At 41.4% G+C, this 27,487-nt stretch overlaps 1 protein-coding gene across 7 annotated transcripts in view; it reads left to right on the top strand.

The window, feature by feature from the left end:
- Positions 1–21,384, top strand: part of LOC137571794 (isoaspartyl peptidase/L-asparaginase-like) — a 197,845-nt gene extending 176,461 nt beyond the window's left edge. For all 7 annotated transcript variants that reach the window (XM_068281435.1, XM_068281430.1, XM_068281432.1 and 4 more), the window contains 3 exons: positions 6,817–6,935; positions 14,695–14,805; positions 19,910–21,384. In XM_068281435.1, the coding sequence (XP_068137536.1) occupies positions 6,817–6,935; positions 14,695–14,805; positions 19,910–20,118 (439 nt within the window). In that variant the 3' untranslated portion in view covers positions 20,119–21,384. The remainder of the gene's footprint in view (positions 1–6,816; positions 6,936–14,694; positions 14,806–19,909) is intronic.
- The last annotated feature ends 6,103 nt before the right edge of the window (positions 21,385–27,487 follow it).

The raw sequence follows: 27,487 nt of genomic DNA on the forward strand, positions 1-27,487 counted from the left end.
GAAGCAATAAATCTGCGACCTTTCTACGACACTCTTTTGCGGGGGGTGGGTTGGGGGTGAAGGGACCCCCGTTTAGCCGCGGGATAGCGGCGTTTTAGCAGGGGCACACGTGCCCCTGCTATTTATGAGCTCTGAAGCGAGATTTATTCTCGCTTCAGAGTCTCTTTAAGATAGATGAACGTAACACAGATAAATATACAATAAGTATGTTTTCCTAGCGCATTACAATTACAGCTATCAATGAAACTATTTGTAACGTCTGACTAACATATGTATATATCGGCAATGAACCGATATATGACATAACCAGGAACGCTGACTAGGACTGGAGTAATACAGGGAACAGGACTCAGAAGGATTCGCTATCTCTTCGCAGAGATGAACGCAATCCACAAACGGTAACAGAACAGGATTCAGAAGGATTCGCTATCTCTTCGCAGAGATGAACGCAATCCACAAACAGTAACAGAACAGGATTCAGAAGGATTCGTTATCTCTTCGCAGAGATGAACGCAATCCACAAACAGGACCAGGAACAGGATAACTAGCTCAGCACGGGTGTTCACGGTACGCGCAAACTACCGAAACGTGCTGGAAAACTGACTAACTGAACACAGGAAATAAACAGTTCGTGTACGTATACATCAGCGACACTGATGTATCAACGTAACACAAATACAAGGAAAATAATAAACGTGCTGGTATGCATATATATTGGCAATGAACCAATATATGATGCAAAGACCAGCAAAGTATCTTTATAGCAAGAAACACGATCGGGGGCTAAAGCGACAACAAGACTGGCTTACACTGAAGCTATGAAAAACCCAAGGAAACCCTGCAGGAAGCAGATCTTTATACTGAGGTCATCCAATGGGAGCAGACATGCAGATTCCCACACAGGTGAATGATAATCAGTCACAAGCGGACAGCAGGGAAAGACAGACAAAGCTATGCAGCTTGCATGGAAATAGATCAGAACTGCCTGAGCTGCAGCACTACTACTTCCAGCAAAAGCTGCTGCAGCAGCGATCATTACAGTACCCCCGCCCTTAAAAGCGGATTCCAGACGCTTTTCAAAACTGAAATTCCCAACAAAACAGTCTGACTGATAATTCATGATGACCGGGACAGCCCGGCAAGACCGAATTCCAGAATCAGTCCCCACAAGACTGGACCCATCAGAACCAGAACCTACAGAACCATGCCCATCAGTACTACAAGCCCCAGTGTGACACCCATCAGAACCATGATTTCCAGAAGAAAGCCCTCCGAAATTCCCTGAGCGATACCCACCGCCTTCCAGGAACCGTTCAGAAATGCCAAAGCCTTTGCAATGCCCACCGGTACTGTCTTTACCAACACAAAACCCACTGTTGAACCAGTCCAAGGCACCAGGACAAGTTTTCTCAGAGACCTCCCAGAACACCTTGAAGCTCCAAAGAGATCCCCATAGGTCAGAATGCCCCTTAGGCTCACATGGAGAACTATCAAGAACCCCTATGGAACCTAGGGCAATTCCCGAGTCAGGGCCACAAGGACAAACATCAATATCAGGGCTTTCAGGGACCAGAACCATCTCTGGGCATGCAGGCAGACTGGCAACATCAGAACGTGTTCCCACTAAGGAAGCATCAGAGCACGCTAACACCTTAGACACACTTGGGCATTCTGGCACACAAAGAACATCTGGGCACACCGGCACAAGAGAAACCTCTGGGCATGTCAAGGAACTGTGAGCCTCAGGGTCAGCCAAGACAGGACCAAAACCAGGATTGGCCAAAAAAAAATCATCATGACTAAACTTCGCAACTACTGGACTTTTACACGAGAATGCTGGATCAGACTTAGATGTCGCTGATTCCAGCAAAGTCAGTAACAAATCAGATTCAGGGGCACTAACAAGACAGGACAAATCTTCTGATGTATGCACTGAACCAGATAGGGACTCCACAACTACCTCTGGACTGGACAGAGACTCATTTAATACACTGGATTGGAGCTCATGAGGCGCTGCAGAACAAGTCAGTATTGCAGCAGCCCCCACTGGACTAGGCAAAACTGAGGAATTCCCTGGACAGGAAGGGGACTCTGGAACCTCTGCCACAGCGGCCAGAGAACCAGAATCTTTCAGGATACAGGGCTGGGTTTCAGGAACACTCATCAGACCGGACTGAAATTCTGAGATTTCTATTATTTTGACCAGAGAATCAGAATTATCCATGTTACAGGGCAAGACTTCTGAAACATTCAGAGGACAGGGCTGGAGTTCCTCGGCTGTTACAACACTGGAGAGGGACTCAACATTGGTTAAATCAGACTGTGTACAGGGCAAGGTATCTAACACAATTGCTGACGAGGACAATATTTCAATGGCTTCTGCTTTGCTGGGCAGAAATTCACCAAGTTTTATTAGAGCAGACTGTAATTCCAAAACAGCTGCTAGACAAGTGAATATTACTGCAACACCAACTGAGGTAAGCAGTGCCTCAGACCCTTCTGCTAGAGGGTTTGAAATATCCAAAGTACTGGGTGAAGCATAAGACTCTGCGACCACAGCTTCACTGGACAGGATCACTGAACAGTCCATATTGCAGGGCAAAACCATGGAAGCACCTGCTGGACAGCATAATGATTCTGTGACCTGAGTTTCATTTGAGAGATCTACTGCACAATTCATGGTACAGGGCAAATTTACTGGAAGATTTTCTGAACAAGGTAATAATTCTGCGATTTCAGGTTCACATAGCAGATGCTCTGAGCTATTCATGAAACTAGAGCGAGGTGTAGAAACAGGAAGATCAAGACACAATGTTTGCGCATCTGAATCACCATTCATTTGTAAAATTGGAAAATTCAGATGCCGGGGTTCTAATGTTTCTAGACAGGATTGCTGGGACTCGGAAACTGATGTAGTGCATCTATTGGCATCTGCTGGATCAGACAGGAGTTGAACTTTATTAACACAGGTAATTTCTGCAGAAGTATTTGCAGAGGCAGGCAAGATTTTTCTGGTGTCTGTTTCACTGAACAAAGAGTCATGAGTACTGGCTAGGCTGGACTCGGAAGTCAGCAGGACCTCTGGATTCTCTGCTGAGAAATTTGCGCAGGGCAAGGTTAAGAATGTATCAGTGGCTTCTGTTTTACTGGTAAGTAACACTGAGTTATCCATGGTACAGGGTGGAATTGCAGGAACTTCAATTTCACACAAAAAGAGCTCCGAATCACCTGCTGAATCAGCCAAAGGTGCTGAAGCAGGCAGGTCAGAACGCCAAATTTGCGAATTCGGAGTCACATAAAAATCATCCAAAATCAGTTCCCACACATCAATCAATAGAGCCACAAAGTCAAACTCACACACACCAGTTTTTATTAGGTTATAGGCAGACTTAATGCATGCATTCAATACTAATTCACTTTTTGCACTGTAAAATTGACAAAATGAACTTGAATCATTCTTCCATTTATTGACCAGAGCTTCCAGCTCTCCTTTCTCAAATGGAGGATTCCAAGCATACTTAACAGGCAGATCATGGTTTGCAGATATGATTGTAGCAGGGACATATATTGGGTTAATTAGCAGGTGATTGGCAGATTCCTTATTCCTAAGAATCTCCAATACCTGTAGCAAGTGCTGAACTGTAGTGTATGCAAACTTTCCTTGCTTCACAAATAAGTTGATTTGTTCAATACTCTGTAATATCTCCTCATAATCATACTCAGATAATTCTTTTAAACAAAAATCTTTATTTTCCCTAACCAGGGAGGAAAGTTCATTAGTAGTTTCATAAGTCCATTTAACTCCCCTGAAAGACAATTGCATTTCATTATCTGTTAATGGCAGAATCTCATTATAGGTCTCAGTCGCTAAGGATAACGACTCTGCAGATCGGACACGTTTCTTAGAACGTTTGCGTTTGGCCTTAGACCCTGCTGTTTTCCCTGCTGTTCTTGGTGATTTATTCAAGGCTGCAGGAAAATTATCAGTAACACCTTCTGCTTGCTGAACATTTTTGCAAGCAATTGACGGAGTAGCTGATTGACCTGCTGCCAGGAGTTCATTAGGAGGAAAAGGCAATGGATCTATGCGCAACCAGTTATGGATCACAAACGCTAGAAATTCCAGCGGTCTTTCTTTCAAATCGGAATGATTGAGAACATCAAATGCCCACTGGAATAATTCTCCTTTAAACAAAATATAACTTAGTTGGAGTGCCCAGGTTGAAACAGGAGTCGCTTGGAGATCAGGATTGGTCAGGAACCTGGCACATTCAGAGAAAAACTCATTTTCTGTTTCAGAGCTAAGTTCTTCAAATTTCTTAAAGGAACAGGAACCATAATTAACAGTGTCATACTTTCTGGGAATCCCCCCCACAATGGGGATTGGTAATGGGGTTTTCATAATGTAAGGCTTGGTGGTGTATTCTCCACAGTCAGCATGCAACGCATGAGCTGGCGTGGAGGAGGTACACACACTAGCACCAGGAAACAGGCTATCCCTAGTATAGTGGAGGGGAGGACTGACTCCAATAGGAGATTGTGGCGCACAGAGCCGGTGCAGATCTGACAGCCACAGCTTTCGTTATAACGTCTCAGCGCAAAGTAGCGCTGAGCGCATAAACCAGAACTGAGGAGATCAGGACAGGTAGACAGAATGAACGCTTGCTAGCTAGCGGCTACTTAGCGACAGCAAGCGTCCAAAACCAGACAGACTGGAATGAGGCAGCCAATGCGATGCGGCGATGGCGTGCCTCACAAAGACAGGACAGGATAGTCAGAAAATAGCAGGATTAAGATAGATGAACGTAACACAGATAAATATACAATAAGTATGTTTTCCTAGCGCATTACAATTACAGCTATCAATGAAACTATTTGTAACGTCTGACTAACATATGTATATATCGGCAATGAACCGATATATGACATAAGCAGGAACGCTGACTAGGACTGGAGTAATACAGGGAACAGGACTCAGAAGGATTCGCTATCTCTTCGCAGAGATGAACGCAATCCACAAACGGTAACAGAACAGGATTCAGAAGGATTCGCTATCTCTTCGCAGAGATGAACGCAATCCACAAACAGTAACAGAACAGGATTCAGAAGGATTCGTTATCTCTTCGCAGAGATGAACGCAATCCACAAACAGGACCAGGAACAGGATAACTAGCTCAGCACGGGTGTTCACGGTACGCGCAAACTACCGAAACGTGCTGGAAAACTGACTAACTGAACACAGGAAATAAACAGTTCGTGTACGTATACATCAGCGACACTGATGTATCAACGTAACACAAATACAAGGAAAATAATAAACGTGCTGGTATGCATATATATTGGCAATGAACCAATATATGATGCAAAGACCAGCAAAGTATCTTTATAACAAGAAACACGATCGGGGGCTAAAGCGACAGCAAGACTGGCTTACACTGAAGCTATGAAAAACCCAAGGAAACCCTGCAGGAAGCAGATCTTTATACTGAGGTCATCCAATGGGAGCAGACATGCAGATTCCCACACAGGTGAATGATAATCAGTCACAAGCTGACAGCAGGGAAAGACAGACAAAGCTATGCAGCTTGCATGGAAATAGATCAGAACTGCCTGAGCTGCAGCACTACTACTTCCAGCAAAAGCTGCTGCAGCAGCGATCATTACACTATCATTGTCTGTTCCCTCTCTCCCTCGTAATCCAATGCAGTTTGCCCAGCAGAAGTCAACTTCCTAACCAATCTAGCACCAGGCACTGCATCCTCTTCTGTCCTTCACTCACGCTGGTCTGCGTAGCAAATCTTTGGTTCCCGATGTCATGTGAAATTTGGAGTTATGCCAATGCAAATGTGACTTCCCCTGGCCACACTGCATTCTGCCACCGGGGGTGGGGGAAAGACAGTGAAAGGCAGCCACTACTTTAGGTTGTGATGGGTGGGAGGGGTGAGAGAAACTAACAACTTCGGCAATGCAAGGAGAAGGGTTTACATGGGGAACGGAGGGCATTGAGATTGAGGGGGTTACATGGAGGATACGACAGTGAGAGACAGTACTCCTTTAAGTGGTGGTGGGTAAAAGGGAGGTTCAAAGCATGAAGAGGGTTAATGGCTGCATGTGGGGGCCTGGAGAAACTATTGGCTGCAATACTTTATAAGGTCCAGCCATTAACTACTCCTGGTCCTCAAGTGCAGCCATTAATTTTGCTGGATAGACTTATATTTGAACCATTAAAAGATTCCAGATTAAGAGGGTCAAAGTTATTCGAGTATGCACTGTAATTTTTGCCCAAGATAGATGCTGCCTCGCTAACATAGCAGCGGACTTTTAGCTATCCCAAGGCTTCCTTCTGGTACAATCATTAAACATGTGACCATATACAAGTCTTTTTCTGTTACCTTACCCCAGCCAAGAATAACAGAACTTGCTAAGCTGTTCTCACTGATCAAGCATACATTGAAGCTGTTGCATGATATCCTTTGTCCTTATGCCCATACATTTCATGTTGTTTGGGGTTACAGTTTGCAGCAGTTCTCTATATAGCACATGTGAACAGTACTAATTCCCAAATTTAAAGCCGATCACCTGGCTACACCCACCATCCAGCATGGGTATGTATAGTGCAGGACAGCCCACCAGGATGAAGTGAATTGAGTTTTGCACTGAGAGTGACTTGTAGGAACACCAAGTCTTTTTCAGGCACAAGGAACTGACAGGATTGTAAAAGGATGTGAGATTTGTGCTGTTTGTTAAAGTAGCTGTGTCTTTAAGTAAACCATCATTGTGGCTTTATGGGTTTTTTTTTGTTGTACATTTTTTTAGAATGCATGACACAGTTGGGGCAGTAGCAATTGATTGTGAAGGTAACGTTGCCTGTGCCACATCAACTGGAGGCATAACTAATAAGATGGTAGGACGTGTTGGAGACAGCCCAATTATAGGTAAGTTAGTTGAATTAAAGAAAAGAGTTGACAAGACTGGTAAACTCAATATGTTTAGGTTTATTAAACCAACTAGTAATTTTGCCTGTAACATAACGTGTGCTAGGGAACAGCCGCACACCCACGCTAGGTATATTGCATTTTTAATTCAGAAATTGCATATTTTCTATTCCTTTCAACCATATCTCCTACCTCACTTGGAAGCCTGAGCGGAGGACCAGAGCATCCACTGACTAGTACACCCTCCTTATAGACAAGAACATTGGAGAATTCTTTATCTAGAAGATGATAGATGGGTGAGAGGTCATGTAGCCAATGTTATTGTGGTTTGATTTTCTGACTAACCACATTCTATCTTGTTATGGATTTAGTGTATTATGCTGGGAATATATTGCTCGTTTTTGAGGTGATTAGATGGTTCGATAGATAATTTCCGACATGTTCGATCTCCCTTTTGATCATTTCGCCGCTCGATTTCTGGTAGAAGTGAATGGAAAAAGATAAGAAAAACAAGCGGAAGATAAGATAATCGACTGCAGAATCAAGGAGCAAAAACGATAGAGAGGAGAATCGAGCGCCAGAAACAAACCGTGTATTCCCAGCATTACTCTCAATACTTGTTGCACTGCCTACGAACATTTCTTGAAATCTATGTGGAATACAATGTCATTTGTGGGGGGGGGGGGCTAAGTATTCCAACACCACTTGGAATGGCCCCACCTGCAATAGATTTTAATTTTAGTTTTCCTTTCTCCACTGACCAATGGTTTAAAGAGAACCAGAGATGAAATAAGTAATAGATTTACACATACCTTCGGCTTCCTCCAGCCCCATCAGCCTGGATTGCTCCCACTCTGCTGTCCTCCGCTGCCTCTGTCTGCCACTACCGGGTCCCGTCATTTCGGCCAGTCGAGCCGGTCGATTCAGGCGCAGTGCGCTCCCTCCGTACTGCGCAGGCACATGCGTAAAGAGCCGGTGGGAGCCCCTGCGCATGCGTACAACTGGTCGCATCCGGCGGAAGGGACGGGACCCGGTGCCAGCGATAGAGGCAGTGAAGACGTGCGGCGTGGGAGCAATCCAAGCTTATGGGGCTGGAGGAAGCCCCAGGTATGTATAACATCTTTTTCCATTTTGCAGGTTGTCTTCATCTCTGGTTTCGTTTAACCAGCTGGAGGCTGCCGCTCAGGCCCTGCTGGGCCGATTTGCATCAAATAAAGAGCAGCACACGCAGCCGGCACTTTGCCAGCCGCGTGTGCTGCCCGATCGCCGCCGCTCTGCGGCGATCCGCCGCGAGCAGCGGCGAAAGAGGGTCCCCCCAGCCGCCTGAGCCCAGCGTAGCCGGAACAAAAAGTTCCGGCCAGTGCTAAGGGCTGGATCGGAGGCGGCAGACGTCAGGACGTCGGCTGACGTCCATGACGTCACTCCGCTCGTCGCTATGGCGACGATCTAAGCAAAACAAGGAAGGCCGCTCATTGCGGCCTTCCTTGTTTATTCTGGGCGCCGGAGGCGATCGGAAGAACGCCTCCGGAGCGCCCTCTAGTGGGCTTTCATGCAGCCAACTTTCAATTGGCTGCATGAAATAGTTTTTTTTTTATAAAAAAAAAACCCTCCCGCAGCCACCCTGGCGATTTAATCAGAACGCCAGGGTGGTTAAGTAGAACCTTTTTAAGCCCTCTTTATATATTTCAGTTATAAGTAACTTGTTAATTTTCAATTGTCCTGATGGAATGGCTTCCCTCTGATTCATTCCATATGCCCTGTTACCTTGTTTCATTGCAAATATGTTCCTAACTATATCTTCATACATAGTTTGGTTAAAAAAATACTTTCTTCCAAAATGGCTTAATATAAAAAAAAATAGCTTATTATTGGCTGTGATAATGAAAGCCCATTCCCTCCCATTGGTGTGCAGGGGCAGGTCACTACTGAAGAAGGAATAGCTTATTATTGGTTGTGATAATGAAAGCCAATTCCCTCCCATTGGTGTGCATGGGCAGGTCACTACTGAAGAAGGAAGAGGAACTGAACTAAACCAGTAGCTCCAATAAGCTTTTTAAGGTTTGAAAATAGGAACTTGTCTGACAGGGTAAGCAGGGTGAATGGTCTAAGCACTTAAACCACACAGTTTTCAAAACATCCAAAACCTTAGCAGCATTGTAGGCAGCTGCATTGTTACTCAGCTTTCCCAACCCTTTTACCATCAATGCCGCCTTCTGCCAGGGGAGATTATGAAAAGTGCTTTTCCTGGCTTTATTCTAAAACATGTTGATTTCCTAGCTGTCACGGTGTTCCCTACGCCTTTGATAATCTTTTAATTACTGACTCAGAATGAGTATGCAAATTAGGTGTTCTGTTTCCATTTCACCTAAACTAACTTGTTGCATATGTTTGACTCAGAAACTTCTAAGGTCTAATGATCACCATGATGATTTGGCAAATTGTACTTTCTTTAATAAGGAGGAAAGCAATGGGAGCTTCCACAGGCTCAAAACAGAAGTCTTTTAAAAGGGAGAAGTCTATGAAAAATATGCCTTTACTGTGTTTCCCTGAAAATAAGACATCCCCTGAGAATAAGACCTAGCATAAATTTCAAGTATGCTTGAAATATAAGACCTCCCCCGAATTTAAGCCCTAGCTAGCAGCAGCCCACATGACACCAGCAAGTCATGCTCAATACAAAGCCTGGATACAGGAGAGCAGCAGTACAATGTGAGTTCTACAGTCCTGTATATGTGTCAGGGAATTTGTGTTTTTGTTGGAGCCATCCCTCCTGATCTGTAGTGATAAGCAGCAGTAGCACTTCACCTCTTCACATTTTCCCAGGACATGCAGCTTATCCTATCATAGCTCTGGGGAGCCTGACAGAGTTCTCTGCCTGCAAGAAATAGACTCTTACCCAAATGATCAGCAGAATCAATTTCTTGTAAGTGAGAGCCAATATCTGCAAACCACAAGCTCTGTGTATGTTGCATGTGTTTCATCATGGCATGCAGTATATACATTTTGTATAAGAAAACTACCAGTGTTTGCCCAAACACTAAGACAGCCTCTGAAAATAAACCCTAGCACATCTTTTAGAGCAAAAATTAATATAAGACAGTGTCTTATTTTTGGGGAAACACGGGTAGTACAGACATTGCTATATAGTATATTTTTGGTGAAGAGAGAGGTGTTTTGTACATAAATAACCAGTCTTTAGTGAAAATTCCTATGTCAGTATTCAAAATCAACAAATTTCTCACTTCGAAAGGTTTAATATATTAGCCATGCACATGACTGTAGCTAGGGTTAGTTTTTGAGATCAAAGATATTAAGACATATAAGAGTAAACAAACAACAAAATTATACATTTTGAAATTAGACTAGTATAATGTATTACTTAGTCCAGAGTCCCCAGTTTTTGAGATTTGTGCATCCTCAACAGAACAACAAATGTTTCTTAAATATAAAATGATTACCTCTTCCTTGTATAAACTGTAGTATGTGTCATGATAACTTTACTAGTTTGTGTATTTGTACATTAATATTACAATCAACATTTTCTTAAGATTTCAAGAAAAGATTATTTAATTATAGTTTGTTTTTTTTTCCAGCAGACGAGCACGTTTATATTGAATTCTGGCATTTGGCAAAGACCACTAGTGCCTTGTAAATACTTCATTTAATCTCCATATTTAAAAGTGTTTACTGCCAAAATGCTTTGACTATTAACTCCAGCTGCTGCCAAACATTGAGGGGCTCTGGAAATTCATCAAAACAAAAATGATGTTTGCAAGTACTTTTCTTCCTTTTATTGCTGTCTGTTACCTCAAAATATGTTCTGTCAGCAGATGCCAGTGTATATCTGGATGTGTTTTGCTCATAAATTCTCCAATGCTTTATATCCCTTCACCACATTTATTTGATCTTTGGCTTGTCTGTTATTTTTCTTGTCTTTCATACAGATACAAGAGATATTGATAAATACCATCAAATAATTATTTGCCTGATATAATCATTGACTAGCTTACTAAAATATTTATCAGAATATGAATTTTATAGTGACACACTCAAGTTCTTTGCAGAAGAAATAAAGAAATAAAACTATGGAAATTGCTTGGAGTAACCATCCAAGTATAAGATCTTAAACTTTTAAAGCCGTAATGAAAAATGTAGAGCTAGCACCTGACTTATTATGAAAAAAAAAAACCCACATGCATACCACCTTCAACGATGAACCAAATACATGGAAAGCTGGCAGGCAACCTACCATATTGATCCTAGTAGGCATGTCTGAAGAACTGGTCTCAAAGCACCAGCTTGTTAAGATCTCCTACAACACTTTCTGTTGCTTTCATGGGAGTGGACCCCTGATGGAGCAGCAGTTGAGTGGGGAGAACAGTGTCCTTAGCCAGGTGGATTGCTTGTTAAAGTACCAGGGGGAATTGGGGCCATGGTGCACACTTTTAAATCACAGCAGAGATTAGACCTATCTAACGTGTGTATAAGGATGAAGTGTGGTTGAGTGTTCTATCCTGATACTGCTTGATCCCTCAGCAGCTTTTGGTACAGTTGATCATGAAATGTTGCATAACAGGCTGCAAGAGTACTGTGCCATTGATGGTTTAGCCCTCCAATGGTTTCTTCCTGGCTGGCTGAACAGAAAGGGTAGCCTTGGGATCTTTCTTGTCCAACTCTGTACCACTAAAATATGGTGTGCCTCAAGGAGTGATACTATCCCCTTTGTTTATAGGAAGACAAAAAAGACAAATCAAGAGCCCTTGATAGTATAGTAGGTTACAGGAGATTGATAAATGTAAGTAACAATTGAAAGGAACTCACAAAGATGGATTGCCACTAGGGCAACCACTGTATCTGCAGGTGGGGAGATTAGACTCGATCTCACTCTAGCTAAAAAGTCTCTCTCTGTAGATCAGAGAGAAGATGGGGTAACACCCCTTCACCAAGAGTGGACTAAGTTAGGCAGTAATAGGTAACTTGGACACTGGTGCTAGTATAGGATAATCCTATACTGGCGCCTCTGTTCAAGTTACCTCTTACTGCCTATCCCCTTTGTTGTTCACCATATACATACTGCCATTAGGAAAAATAATCCAAAAACATGGTCTGAAATACCACTGCTATGCTGATGACACCCAGCTATATTTGTCATTTAAACACAACATGACAGACCCTATTCCAAAAATAAACACATGCTTAGCTGAGCTTCAGGAATGGATGAATGTCAACTGGCTTAAGCTGACAAAACAAAGGTTCTTGTCTTCAGAGGTCAGCGCCTAACAGCAAAGCAGCACCAGACACAGTTGACACCAATGAGGATAGGGAACTCCGACCTTACTAACTCAATCAGTAAACACAAGCTGCGCACACAGCTTGTGTTTACTGATTGATGGAGAATTAAATCTCAGGAATCAAATTTCAGCAGTTGTCAAACATTCCTTCTTTCACCTAAGGAATATTGCAAAAATTAACAACCTCATTCCTTCCAACCCTAGTTCACACTCTTATCACATCATGGCTGGACAGCTGCAATGCCCTCCATACAGGCCTTCCAAATAAAGCCCTTCACTTCCTGCAGCTAGTACCGAATGCTGCCACAAGACTGATAACAAGCCAGCCCCGCCATTTCCATATAACACCAATCCTTTGCTCCCTACACCGGCTACCCATAAAATGGAGAATCCTTTCCAAAATTGGCATGCTAACATTCATATTACTACATAACCTAGGCCCCGGATACATGAAGGACTTGTTGCCAAACTTAATCAAGACAGCTCCAACCCTGGACACATTTAAAGCATAGCTGAAAAGCCACCTGTTTAGTCTGCTGTTTATGATCACATAACTTTTTCCGAAGTACACATCACTATGTATTTATCTGAGACAGGCTTATGCACTTTGGTTCCTACGGGAGAAAAACGCTTTACAAATGATTTGCTTGTTGTTGGGTTTGCAAAAGAAATCCATTTATATTTAATAAGGGCTTGGGCAAATTTCAAAAGATGCAACTTTTTTACTGCACTTGTTCAGACCTTGCTCATGAAAACGTATACTGCACTTTTGGCTGATGCATTTTCTTAACCTATTTATTGACATAAAGAGCACATTAAGACTGATATTTTTGATTGAAGAAAGGAACAACGTTTTTCTGCATTCTTAAGTAACAGATATGCTTATTGAAGTGTTTCCACTGTTTCATATACGGGAGCTGTCATCTAACCAGTGCAGCCATCACTGTGCACTTAACACTGAGGATTCACTGCATTTTCAGTCTGAAATATGTCACTTCAGCATGGTCACAGACAGATGTAACCAACAGTAACCTGCTCAGGTTAGGTTATCCTGAGTCGCCGGTGCTCGATCCTCCAGTGGGTCACAAATCCACTTCAAGTAATTCAATAAACAAGGCAGAAGGCACACAACAGGCTTTTAAACTTGCGTTTATCTAAACTTTAGCAAATACACCTGATGAAGGAGATTACCCCGAGCCATGTTGTGTATTTGCTAAGGTTTAGATCAACGCAAGTTGAAAAGCCTGTTGTGTGCCTTCTCCCTTGTTTATTGGATCACTTCAGCATGGTGACAGGGGGAGTCAAACAGCTTGATTCACTAACCGGCGCTAAGCCGGTTAGTGAGCCTAAACACATAGTGGGCGCAAACCACTGAGTTAAGTGGTTTGCACCTATATTTTGCGCACAGCCCAGGGCAGTGCGTGCGCAGCCAGTAATAGTGCACGGTGCGACGATAACGTTGCAACCACTGCCCTGTAAACATTACACCCGGTGCAACAAAAACGGTGCATCGGGTGCCCCGAAACGGCACATCACTGCGCCGATTCATGGGCACCCGATGCACCGTTTTTGTTTACAGGGCAGCGTGTGCGATGGTATCATCGCACCGTGCACTATTAAAGGCTGCACATGCACTGCCCTGGGCTGTGCGCGATGTAGCTTTGCGGGCCTATTAGTGTCCACAAAGCTACTTATGAGGCACTAAGTGGTTGTTCACTCCGGCGCTATCACTTAGCGCCGGTTAGTGAATCAAGCCCACAGAGTTCAGATACTAACCATTACTAAGTTTAGTCAAGAAAATGTTAAAGGGTACTGAGCACCTGAAATTATTTTCTTTCTTTAAATACCCCTTAGGTAAGTAGTGGCGCTCACCCCAATCCCCACTAATGGGAGGTTTGTTTAAAAAAATTCAGGTGGATAGTTCCCTTCAAATCTGACCTGCTCCAACCTAGTGTAAACAGGAAGTAGCTATAAAAAACTGATAAGCTAATCAATTCTTATTTGAAAATGCAAATTTACTTTAAAATTAAAACTCAAAGATTTTGGCCATGTAATAAAAAGACAAAATTCACTGGAGAATGTCTTGATACTGGGAAAATGAAAAGGAAAAAGAAGAAGAGGTGGCAGAAGCTAAAACATATAGCCAGCATTTGTCAAGCAGCTATCATGGTCATGCAGGACCTCAAAGAAAATGGCTGATAGACAAGTCTGGATGCAGACATCCATGAGGTCACAAAGAATCAGATTTGACTGAATGAGTGAAGAGAGAGAGACAGATGACCGTAGTAATAAGATTATACCTATGACATGTTTAGACGGTGTTTTCAAAATTAGATTTTTTTAGAGTGCAAAGAACCCTGTTAGCAAGTACAATTTTAAAGTATTTTAATACCCATGTAGTGATCTATACATGTGACAAGTTAGTTAAGCTTTCATACTTTTTTCCCTTTCTTTTTTTGTCTTAACAGGTTCTGGGGCATATGCAGATAATTTGTATGGTGCTGTATCTACAACAGGACATGGTGAATCCATAATGAAAGTTACACTTGCAAGACTTGTACTTTTTAATATGGAGCAAGGTAAGGATATTTTGATGAGGTAGATATGCCTAGAAAAAGCTCTAGTGATAAATGAGTAAGATACAATCCTAATTATACTACCAAAATTTGTTTTGTTTTTTAGCAGGACAGAAGCCCAGAACATGAAAGTTACACTTAAATAAATAAATAGTTCAGCTTTAAAGTGTCAGTCCAGCCATACTGTAAAAATGCACCTGTACCAGACAATATTATACTCACCTTTCCGTTAAAGGTCTCTATGGTCTACAGACCACTCTCTTTCAAGATGCTTGCTGCATCCAATCCTTTTCAGTAAAGGGCAGTATGGGAAGAAAATGGTAGCACCTTTTGATAAGGCCACTACCCTATTACATTTGACTAGATGCATGGACAACCAAAGAAAGAATGCAGTTATACTCATTTCACTTTTGGCATGGTTCAGGGCAGAATACACCTTCAGGCTACAGAACAGAAGAGGAGGATTATGGACCATTTGGAGCCTTACCTGATGTTAATTTCATACTTTGTCCAGAATAACACTTTTATGTTAAGCATGCCATTCTGCTTCCAATCATCTTCTTACTTACCTTCTTCACCATTAGGGTAATGTCAAATAGATGCTTTAAGGCAGGGATGTTGAACTCCAGTCCTCAAGGTCTGAGGTCCTCACACTTTTTTGGCACAGCTCAAATGAATTGCTGGGACTTAATCCGGAAAGGTGTGGTTCATCAAGTAGAACAGATTTTCTCCATTCCTAAGTCCAACCTAAACATTCGCATGGACATGGCCCTTTAGAACTGGAGTTTGACACCTGTGCTTTAGGGGCTAGTTAAAGGAGCAGTGGAGTAAAATGTAGGATATGGACAAAAAGCCATTCTCTTGCATAAACTGCTCCAAGTGTAAAATGTGTAATCAGCTAAAATCTGGTTTGATGTTGGATATGTTAATCATAATATCTCAGTCAGGGATCTGTTTTGTCTGATTAGGAAAATGTGGAAATTAGTTGCTTGATGACTGGGAGAGCAGCAGGCCATGCATAATAAATGGAGCAAAGCCAGCAGGGTTATTTTTGGCACATTCTAGCTAGTGGTTACATCTTTCTGGGGAAGATGTTTAATGCCGAAAGTTAAAGGATCCTATGGGAAAATACCCCCTTTTCTTTGGATTATACAATACACTATTAAAAAATTTTCCAGCCAAGCACTGAATCTGTTTTGGTAAAACACACTAAATACAGTGGCTTGCAAAAGTATTCGGCCCCCTTGAAGTTTTCCACATTTTGTCACATTACTGCCACAAACATGAATCAGTTTTATTGGAATTTCACATGAAAGACCAATACAACGTGCTGTACACGTGAGAAGTGGAATGAAAATCATACATGATTCTAAAAAATGTTTACAAATAAATAACTGCAAAGTGGGGTGTGCGTAATTATTCAGCCCCTTTTGGTCTGAGTGCAGTCAGTTGCCCATAGACATTGCCTGATGAGTTCTAATGACTAAATAGAGTGCACCTGTGTGTAATCTAATGTCAGTACAAATACAGCTGCTCTGTGACAGCCTCAGAGGTTGTCTAAGAGAATATTGGGAGAAACAACACCATGAAATACAAAGAACACACCAGACAGGTCAGGGATAAGGTTATTGAGACATTTAAAGCAAGCTTAGGCTACAAAAATATTTCCAAAGCCTTGAACATCCCACGGAGCACTGTTCAAGTGATCATTCAGAAATGGAAGGAGTATGGCACAACTGTAAACCTACCAAGACAAGGCCATCTAATCTGACTGAGCTGGAGCTGTTTTGCAAAGAAGAATGGGTAAGGATTTCAGTCTCTAGATGTGCAAAGCTGGTAGAGACATACCCTAAAAGACTGGCAGCTGTAATTGTAGCAAAAGGTGGTTCTACAAAGTATTGACTCAGGGGGCTGAATAATTATGCACACCCCACTTTGCAGTCATTTATTTGTAAAAAAAATGTTTGGAATCATGTATGATTTTCCTTTCACTTCTCACGTGTACACCACTTTATATTGGTCTATCACGTGGAATTCTAATAAAATTTATTCATGTTTGTGGCAGTAATATGACAAAATGTGCAAAATTTCAAGGGGGCCGAATACTTTTGCAAGCCACTGTATACAATATGTACAAATCTTCGCTTGCATGCAATCAGGGTCTACATGCTTTGCACTGGACAGTTGACAGCTTGTGTTTTCCATTCATTTGCTCACCTTTGTGCAATTATAATGAGTTGTATGGATAGGGAAGGCACATATATCAGCACCAAACATTCTACTGCATCCCTTCTGAATCTTTCCTTCAATTTGGAAAGACAAATGTAAGACACACATTGTTTGAGCAGATCAGTGTGTTAATCTTAGGATGATAGAATTTTCACCTTTTCTGACAACTACTGTCTACTTATACATTACATTTGCAGTGTGGATTGTACTGCACATTGTATGCACAGTGGTCTGTCTTTGAACATCTTTTCCTCAAAATGGTGTATCCCCATTTATTATTACTTGGTACACATGCGGACTATATCGCCGCCTAGGGAATTCTATTATGTTCTATGGACAATAATATTAGATCGTAAAATATGTGCTTTGTGGTATTATTTTTTCTATAACTCATATTTATTATGCCCTTTGAAAAGAAATACAAACAGATTTATAGTTCTCAATGATATATGCCCAAAAATGACTTGAACTTTTGAAGGCCATGCTATAGTTCTTTTTTTTTTTTTTTTTTTTTTTTTCTTCATTGACGAAGGTTGTATGTATATCATTGAACTGTTCATCTACGGTGGTATGTTCAATAAGATAGGGAAAACTATAGAAATAATGTGCCATAATTGCTTTGCAATGTAATTCTACAGAAAATACTTCTATCAAAGCTCATGCATTATGTATAATGTAATCAATGTACATCACAGCTTACACATATTCCCATATGGTGATGGTTTTTTATATTTTGAACATAATTTTTGGTTGGTTGACATTTACTTTAATTGTTGTCTGGCAGGGAATATACAGATCCCAGGAACTACTCACAGACAGGCAGGGAGTCAGTTTAACTAGATCCAATTTAGAAATAGCATTCTGCTAATGACTCTTGCTCATTAGTGTTAACTATATTGAACAGGTCTAATCACCTTACTTCATATATGTGGCAGTGAGCAGTAATTGCTTGGTATAAATCTGTAACAAATATGCAGCCCAACATTTGTAGGACAGGGGACTCTTCCTTCCATGTCATCATTACACAAGGACAAACTTGAAAATTCACTTTGGAGTATGTTTGTTATACCTAAATCACAAATTGAGGTATCTAAAGTGTTTCCTTCACTGGTTCCAACCCTAATGGAAAGAGGCCCTCATTTGTCATTCTGCTATTTTCTGATCAAGGAAGTACCCATGGTTACCCCCTTCCCCTGATTCCAGGGAACAGGTGCAGAATGCAAAACTCATTTATTTATGTAGAGGCTAGAAATTTTTCAAAATAGAAATATAAAGCCCCCCCCCCCCCCCCCAGGCTGGAAACAGCAGAAAAACCAAGCGGCTTAGCAAACCTGCTGGCATTGTTTACTATTAGGCTGTAAAACGTTTTCAATCCTGGTCTGGGTCATATCAGGCTGTAGTAAAAACTAAACTAAAAGATAAGGTAAATTTCAGTTGTACATGTACAGTTTTATGCACATATTTGTTTTCAGAATTTTTGTTGTAATGAACTGAAGACAATATGTATGATGTTATATGTATGATCTGCCATGGCTCTGGCAAGTCTTTCCAGTCTTCCCACCAAACCTAATTAAGGCCAAGATTGCAAAATCACTTAAAAAGGTTACTCAACGTTGATACTGTTTTAGGGTCCGTTTCCACACAGTGCCAGCATGTATCTTGCGATCCTTTCACAGCTGTGATGCGAGATGCAATTGAGTCCCTCTAGCCATGCTATGCACAGCTATAGGATTCAGATGTGTGATCTGAAAACAATGCAGCATGCCATCCAATTTTTCCATGCATGCGAGTGAGATGGCATCCTATTGATTACAATAGGCTGCAATACCCATTGGGAAATGCTGCAAATTTGCAGCAGCAGAAAAGGGCTCTTAGGAAACTTGCAGGAAGTGACCATGGCTTCCTGCAAACTTGTTTATCATGTATGCAGGGCTGGCACCTCTATTAAGGCAAATTGCCCTAGGGACCACGAGCACTGCCGGGCCTCCCGCGCTGCTGGACCCTGACCTCCCCCATAACTCGTATGTGCTCCCCAGGGCCCCTGCACTATAGCAGCATTGTGTCTCACTTGTCCCAGTGGCTGGCACGCTGTTCTGCTTTTTTCCATGCTCCCCATCTTCATTCCACTGCCTGCCTCTTGTGACCTGACACATGTCATTGAGCTTATGCATAACATGCACTGTCCAAAAGAGGCAGGCAGCAGAAAGAAGACAGGGAGCAGCACGCCGGAAGCCAGGACAGGTGAGATACAATGCTGCAATTGTGCAGAGGCACCCGGGGAGCACATAGAAGATAAGGGGAAGGTTAGGGTCATGCAGAGGAGTTGAAAGGAAGATTGGGAGGTGGTTTCCTCTTCCCCGGGACCCCATTGGACATTGAACCAGCCCTTTAAGTATGCACAAGCAGGAAATAAAACTTACTGCATCTTCACTCCTTGCTTTGCTGTGTTTAATGCAGTGACACATTCATTTCTTAGAGTTGGAAGGTCCTACACATTTGGAAGAACTATGGGTGTACAGTATGTAATTGAGATCTGGATTAAATATGTCCATCTCACAACTGAGAGCAAAGCTAGGCAGCTGTCACAATAAAACATGCAAAGCCATTGAGCATCAACTTGAAACATACCAAAGAATTTGCAGGTATGTCTGTGTAGTACATTGTGGGAAAATCCTTGATCTATAGAGAGATGATTTGATACATATTGTTTTCCTCTTTGAGGAAGTATAAAAATACTTTAAATTTTCCACTGCCCTTAAAAAAAACTTTAGTAAACCTGGCCTGTGCCAGGACACAGTAGAAAAACACAGTATTTCATTCATATTGATATACACAGTACATATTGACAAGTAATTGATATTACTATTTTTTTTAATAGGTGAAACCCCCCAGGATGCTGCTGACCACGCACTGGACAATATGAAGAACAGGGTACATGGCAGGGGAGGCTTAATAGTTGTGAGCAAAACAGGAGAGTGGGCAGCAAGATTTACCACTAAAAGGATGGCGTGGGCCAGTGTACAAAACAACCTATTAACCTACGGACTCAATCCTGAAGAGATTTTCCAAGAATCTATAGAACTGTAGAGTAAATTAAAGTAATTTTTGAGAGTGTGAGGAAGTATTCAAACCTTTGGCCAGGGGTGTAGCAATTGGAATTGCAGAGGTTGCGACCGCATTGGGACCCTTGGGCCAGAGGGGCCCCGAAGGGCCCTCCCTCAACTACAGTATTAGCTCTCTATTGGTCCTGTGCTCATAATAATCACTTCGATAGATACTTTGACTAGTGGTAATTTTTAACAAACTGTTCCCCATCCCCTTCTTGCACCTCAGACACTGTAGTTGCCATTGGCAGGTTTTGGTGCGCCATATCAATTGCTATGTATAGAGTCCTTGGGGTGCCCCAGTGTAAAACTTGCATCGGGGTCCACAACCCCCTAGCTATGCCACTGCCTTTGGCATTTCTGTTTGGTTGCCTGCAGCCATTGAAAACTAGGCATGCACCATGATTGTATGATCTATCGCCAATTTTAGAGAGCTATTGCTAATAACACAGCAGAAAATGAATTAATCTGTCCAATGACAACACTGACTGTACTAAAACACTAATTTATTTTTGTGGGTATTAAGTTATAGTATTTTTAAGGTGTTCTCAAAGATGCTGTAGTACTGTTATAGAGAATTATTCACTTCCTGTTAGTGGCGACACCACAAGAAGTGAGGGAAAATCTTTCCATCAGGAATATAGGTATCAGTGAACAGGGCCAAAGTTTCCATAGTGGCAAACTTGGCAATTGCCCCAAGCCAGCTACTGGACCCTCCAGGTGTCCCCCAACCATGTTGTGGTCCTCAGAACCTCAAGTTTTATACTTTCTGGCAGTGTAGCAACTCACCTGCCCAACTGGTGCGCTCCTTGTGACTTTGCACATCCCCGTCTTCATCTCCACTGTCTACCTCTCTTCAGTGAGTCTGCAGCATATTACGTAATAACATGAGTCGGGTAATAGAGGAGAGGTGCCCCTGCGAGGATGAAGGTGTACACGCCCGTAGCTATGGATGCCAGCCAGGACAGGTGAGTTGCTACACTGCTGAAAACTTTACAGGAGCCCTGCAGACCACAATAAAGTTGGAGGGACCCTGGCAGCTGGCTTATGAATACTGGGGGTTAGTGGGGAAATTTGGAAGAAACAAAGAGGTCCCTAATGCTGCTGTGAGGGGGTCTGTCAGGGGCCCCAGGTTAATGTTGCCCAGGGGCCACATTGTAGCTAGAACCGGCCCTGCCAGTGAATGTCAATCAGAGGTTCTAACCTTCCTACATGATTTCTAAAACTAAAATACAAAGCTTTGACTAAAGTTCTCTGTTAATAAACATTTATGTTCTTCATGTGTGATCTACATCTAGAACTATGAATTCATGCCAACCAGGTTAATGTACTGTATATTATGCTGAAATTCTATAATCATTTATTACATCATAAAATTTACTACAAACTTTCTTCTACATTTTATTATAGTTGTTTTCTGCTACCTGATTCTGTTTATAGATAATCTATATATAGAGTGTTTGGGAACATAATTTATACATGCTTGCATCTTCCAGTTCATATTGAGACTGCACCAATTCTACGTCTTCATAAGATTCATTTATAATCACTAACAGCATGCCTGTCTACTGATTTGAAGGATGTGAAGGCTCCAAGGACAGTGAGTTGCTAACCCTAACATATCATTATTCTGTCATATAATGTGTGTGGTGCTGTACAGTAAAATGTATTATGATAATATGAACTGGAGCATACAAGCAATTATTAGCGCTTAGGTAATAAAAATAGGTATTGTAAGACATTTGTAAAACAAGAAGTAAAAGGGTTGTTAAAGAAAATCAGAAAATATTACATGTAAAAATTGAATTCATAAAAAAAAAAAAAAAAATTTGAAGCTGCAACAAAAGATTATATATTTAGTGGGAAAGCCATGCATCAACCACTATTTATCCAAAAATTGTTTTTAAGTTAAAGAATAATGTAATTCAAAGAAACACACTGCTACCATGATGCACCAAATTCATAAGAGTGACTATTATGGATGAGCAAGTAAAATTGTAGCTTACACAAATTCTCACAAAATGTCTGGCCATTTTGGACCAGATTTCGTGTTTTCGTGAACTGTATTAAAGTCAATTCAATAGCAAAGCCCCCAAACCTGCTGTCATTACCAAATTTGCTAGGTATCTTAGGGAGAATAGTGGGAAGGAGTTAAAAGTAAATTAAAAAGACCTTTTTTGTTTTTAAGAAAATTGATTTTAAAGTTATTATAGGAAAATCAGTTTCCTAATGAGGTGAAGTGACAGATAAATGTATCTCACCCATTGGTATTGCAGCTGTACATAGATGCCCCACAAAAGAAGTGAATATGAGCAACAGAAAACCCCATGCCAAATTTCAATGGTTTTGCCGGTGATCACTGTACAGCTGCAATGCTACTATATAAGGATCCCTGGCAAACATATCAACTATTTACTGTCTACAAAAACAAAATTTCCACAACACAACTCCCCCCCACTCTAACCTTTTGTCACCCATGCAGGCTGGTATAGCCAGACTTTGGAGGCCAGATCACATGCCGCTACGTGCCATGAGCTATACCAGTCTGCATGGTCTATGTTGTATGCCATAAGGATACATTTAATTACATCTAACTTGGAATTCTCATGGTGATAATACATGAAGGTTCCATGAAATATAAAGAACTGTCACTGCAGGCATATACATTCTGTGCTGTCAAAGCTTTCAATCAGAAAAAAAACACAAATGGTTGTTTTTGGTAAAAATATGTATCAAGTATTTTCCCCTCACCTATTTTATAATTTGCACAACTAGCAAGACAATTTCTGATAGATTTGATAGTAAAATTATACATCTGTGGGATGGGTCCAGAATAGATCTTTTACAGTAGAATTATAGTGATCCGTAGAAAAAAAAAAGTAAAAACCTACATAACACATATTTATGATTTTGTCAGTGTTCACATATACTCATATTTTACAATGCTAAGATTCATTATGTTTTACAATTTAATAGTCATAAGTTTTATGAGGGATAGTAGATAGAAGAATGTATCCAGATCTCTATTTACTGCAAATGCATATAAGGTTACAGGTGTTAACCCTATGTTTGTGACATATACTGTAACCAGCTATATGTGATTATCATTTTGTATAATTGATATAATTGATCCACTTAGGATTAGGAATAGCTATTGTTTTGCATTGTTATGTACAGATGAATGTTGTTTGCCTTAATGGTATTTTAGATTACAATATTAAGTATTATTAAAGATACTGTAGGTCCCTAAGCTGCTTTCCATCAGTCTTTTTACACAGGCCACTTAAACTCACAAGATATTCTCCATTATTGAAATGATTAAAAATAATGTTGTATGCAGGGCATCTATAAAGCTGCCTTCTCGAGTGCCTTGCCAACATGTTCAGTGCGAGTTGCCCCCGGAATAAGCAGCGTGGGTTGGGTGGAGAGAAGTGTCACCTATGTCAGCCCCCTCCCCATCACATGCAGGTATGCGGGGAGATGGTTGTAAGTGTCCCCAGCATTAACAGAGTGGGTTGGGTGAAGAGAAGTGTCTTACATGATTGAGCGACCCCCCCCCCCCCCCGCCACGTGCGGGTATGTGGCGGAGATGGTTTTAAGTGGCCCGGCATAACAGTGTTGCCCAGCGGGCTCCTTTCACTCCCCGATCAGCAGAATGAGTGCAGTGAGCCACGCACCTCCATTCATTATCAGCCTTCCGGTCAGTGGTCACGCTGTGCAGTGAACCGTGCGCCTTGATTCCTCATTAGTCTCTGCCGACTCATCTGTGGTGAGCCAGATCATTTGTCTGACGTCCGACGGTGAGCCGTGAGCTGACATACATGACACTCTTACTGACGGCTGCCATTCTCCAACTGGAGTATACTTTTGGGCCACTTTTTTGGGCTCAAAAATTCAGCTTATAGTTGAGGATATACGGTACATGCAGTGATGCCTGAAATAGCATATTTTGAACTATTTTATATCTTAAAGTGGGTTTAGAATTTAAGTGTCCTTTCCTTGGATTGGATGACATTGTTACTTTATCGCCAATATCATAACACATATTTTTCATGTGTAGTATAGCAGGTGTTTCAGTCCATTTTCAACTTATCACTATGAAGTCATTTGCTCAGCTGCATGATTAAGTAAATATATACAGAATTCAAAAAATTGTTCACCATCCATAAAGTATGGTTAGTTTTTAAATGTTTATGAGAAATTAATTTCAATATTTCAGTAATAATGCTCAGTTTCACTTTCTAATGTGTTGAATTATTAATCCGTATGACTGTTCATCAGCAGCTCTTTGCTGTTTGTACTTGGCAGTAGTTAGCAGGAGTTTGCATTAAGGAGAGTACATTAAATAAAATATTTAATGATGTGGTGGTTATATTGTGGAGGAGTTTATGGAATTATTGTACAGACATATTTTGCTTTATATTATATTTGAAGTTAAAAGAAGGTTAACAAAATGATTTATTCAAACTAGAAAAATATGGTCTATTTAATTCTAAGAGTCTATTCAAAATGTGCAGCTGTTATGATTTTTGTCTTTCACACCTTTAGCATTAGGCACAGATGTATGAGTTCCAACAGATTAAATATAGTCCTATACTTAAATTGGAAATATTATTTGCAAAATCCCCACTTCCTGAGCACAAATTTGTAACCATCAGGCACTCCCTCTGTTCCTAGCAGTTATTGTGTTGTCTTGCACACACTAAAGGATAAAACCCATCGTCTCTAGGGGGAGTGCATCAGCTGGAAAAAGAGGGATGATGCCCTCTATGCAATGTTCAATCAAAAAGAGCTGGCACATCCAAGATGAATCTTTATTAGTTCCATATAAAACATATAGCCAACATCTCGGAGCCACGTAGGACCCCTTTGTCAAGGCACAATTTGCTCAAGGGCAAAAATCTGTCTGTCGCTGTACAAGCTCCTGTAGGGTTAATGGGAGAAATCTCTTCTAAATACTTGCATCCAGCGATGTGTACCCAGCAGGTGGAACCTGGTTGTTCATTCCACTGTTCTCAAATTCAAATGTGATGTGAATTCTTAAAACCTTTGAGTAAGACTCTTCCCTACACATAGGTTGCTACTTGACTAGTACCTAGCATGCTGGGGGGAGGAGGGGGTGCTCAGCACATATTCAGAAAGATTAGGAATCTGAAGAGTCTTGAAAAGATTACCCTAGAGTGTGGAGGATGAGTGACAGCCTGACTGTGTAAGCAGATCAGAAGGGTGAGTCAAATGTATGGTGTAGGGCTCCACCGAGAGGGGTCACAGGACTTTGCAAATCTTAATTCAAGTGTAGGTTAAAGAGGGTTTTTATTTTAAAATAGTATACATTCTTGAATACCCAAACAGCTCACTCGGAACCACCTGGAAGGTATAAATGGCTAAAAGAGACCAAAAAGCCCTCTTTTAAAAAGCAAAGGTAAATGTATTTTTGCCTTCTTAAAGGAGTGGTCCAAGCTGCAAAAAAAAAATCGAAATCCACTTACCTGGACGGCTACCAGGAAGGCTGCCAGGGGCTGGAGGAAGCCCCATGTAAGTGGATTTTGATTTTTCTTGTAGTTTGGATGTATCCTTTAAAACAGCCAAGGTATGAAATGAGGGACACTGTCCCAGACACAGAAACCCTCTGAAATAGAAATAAAGCCCATCTGAAATATGCTACTGCTTGAGGCAGTTATAAGTATGGATGGACAGCAGAATTTGGTATACAAGGTGGAATGCACTGAAGTCAATTCTGCCACTTATCCCTGTTTATAAGTGCACCTTTGCCATTGCAGGAAGTGCTGTAAAAGCACATATCCCTTATCATTAGAATGATATTGAAGTCCAATACAGTTTTAAATGCTATGAAAGAGAATTAAAACACTTTTGAATTTTTATTTATGCCCATGTCACCACTGGGTATTTTTTCACCCCTGTGTTATGCTTGGGACCTTTTTGACTGTGATTTGAGCCCTAATTGTTCCAGGAACAGGAAATGAGGCACATTAATGACAAATGTGAGTTTTAACCCTCCTCATTCCCTTCCCACACACCCCCACACACACAGACTTAATTTTATGAACTAGTATCTCAATTCCCATGGAAGAGATGTATTTACTTTCTGCCAGGATATGAAGTGAGGGAAACTGTCCATGACACAGAAAAACTCTGGTGGATGTGAGGAGTATGATTATAGCCACTTCACCTACTGTAAAGACATTTACATAATTTAATTGCTTATTCTCACAATACTCATTTTAAAATGATTTATTCAATGTGTGCCTGTTATAAAATCTTACGTCACCCCTGGTTTACTTCCTTAAAGCAAAGGGAATCTCTGTTGAATATTTTTTTTATCTGTGAAGTGAACAAAAACATCACATGATCTCCCAGTGCACTGGAACATAAAGCTGCATGACATCATAGCCTAGGCTGTGACATCACTGGGGATCAGGTTTACATACCAATATGCAGCCATATATAGACAAAAGAAGCATTTATGCAGCCAAAACCAGAATAATGAAGGTAAAAATAGCTATCCTGAATTACTTAGTATGTTGTTATGCAATGCTTCATTAAAATTATACTTTCACTGCTTACCTGCATTGTCTACTTAGTAGGGGTTCTACCCATAGATTTTATTATTTAGCGCACTAAAGTAGAGCATTGTAAATTTCTGCAATGTGATTTGTATGCCATACTTTTGATGCATAGGAAGTTGGCCTCCATGTTCATACAAAATTTACCACACTTGTTTAAATATAGCTCATCAATGTTTATTTGCACACCAGAGTGTAAAACATGACAGCAGCAATAGACTGTCAATTTGCCAATTTGCAGCTTGACAAAGACCATCGTAGGTCGAGACAGCTGCTGTCCTGTATCACACTGTGGTGTGCAAATAAAAAATGAAGAGCTATATTTACTCAAGTGTGGTGCCGTCCATTTGTTAGATTATTGTATTATTCACCACAGCGGCAGGAAAAAGGCAGGAAAACATATTCTTCTTCTTATTATTACTTCTTACATTGTATTCACACATTTTATTTACCTGCCTGCCTGGAGTTTTGCTTTAACCTCTTGCCGACTGCTCCACACCAATTGGCGTGAGCTGTGCAGCAGCCCCTGGACCGCTCCACTCTCATAGGCGTGAACGGTCTTCTATGGGGCTAGCAGGAGATTGCGCACATGCTGCGCGCGCATCTCCTGCTCGGGGGTGGAGCTCTGCCCCGCCTTCAGTCTCCATGCGGCGATTGCCGCTCGGGAGACTATTAAATGGCGGTTTCGCCATCTAACTACTTTGTACAGCGCTGCAAACAGCAGCAGCGCTGTACTGGGGACAGCCGTGTGACACGGCTGTCCCCCTG

This window comes from Hyperolius riggenbachi, chromosome 4 (genome assembly GCF_040937935.1).
Source record: "Hyperolius riggenbachi isolate aHypRig1 chromosome 4, aHypRig1.pri, whole genome shotgun sequence".
Classification (NCBI taxonomy): domain Eukaryota; kingdom Metazoa; phylum Chordata; class Amphibia; order Anura; family Hyperoliidae; genus Hyperolius; species Hyperolius riggenbachi.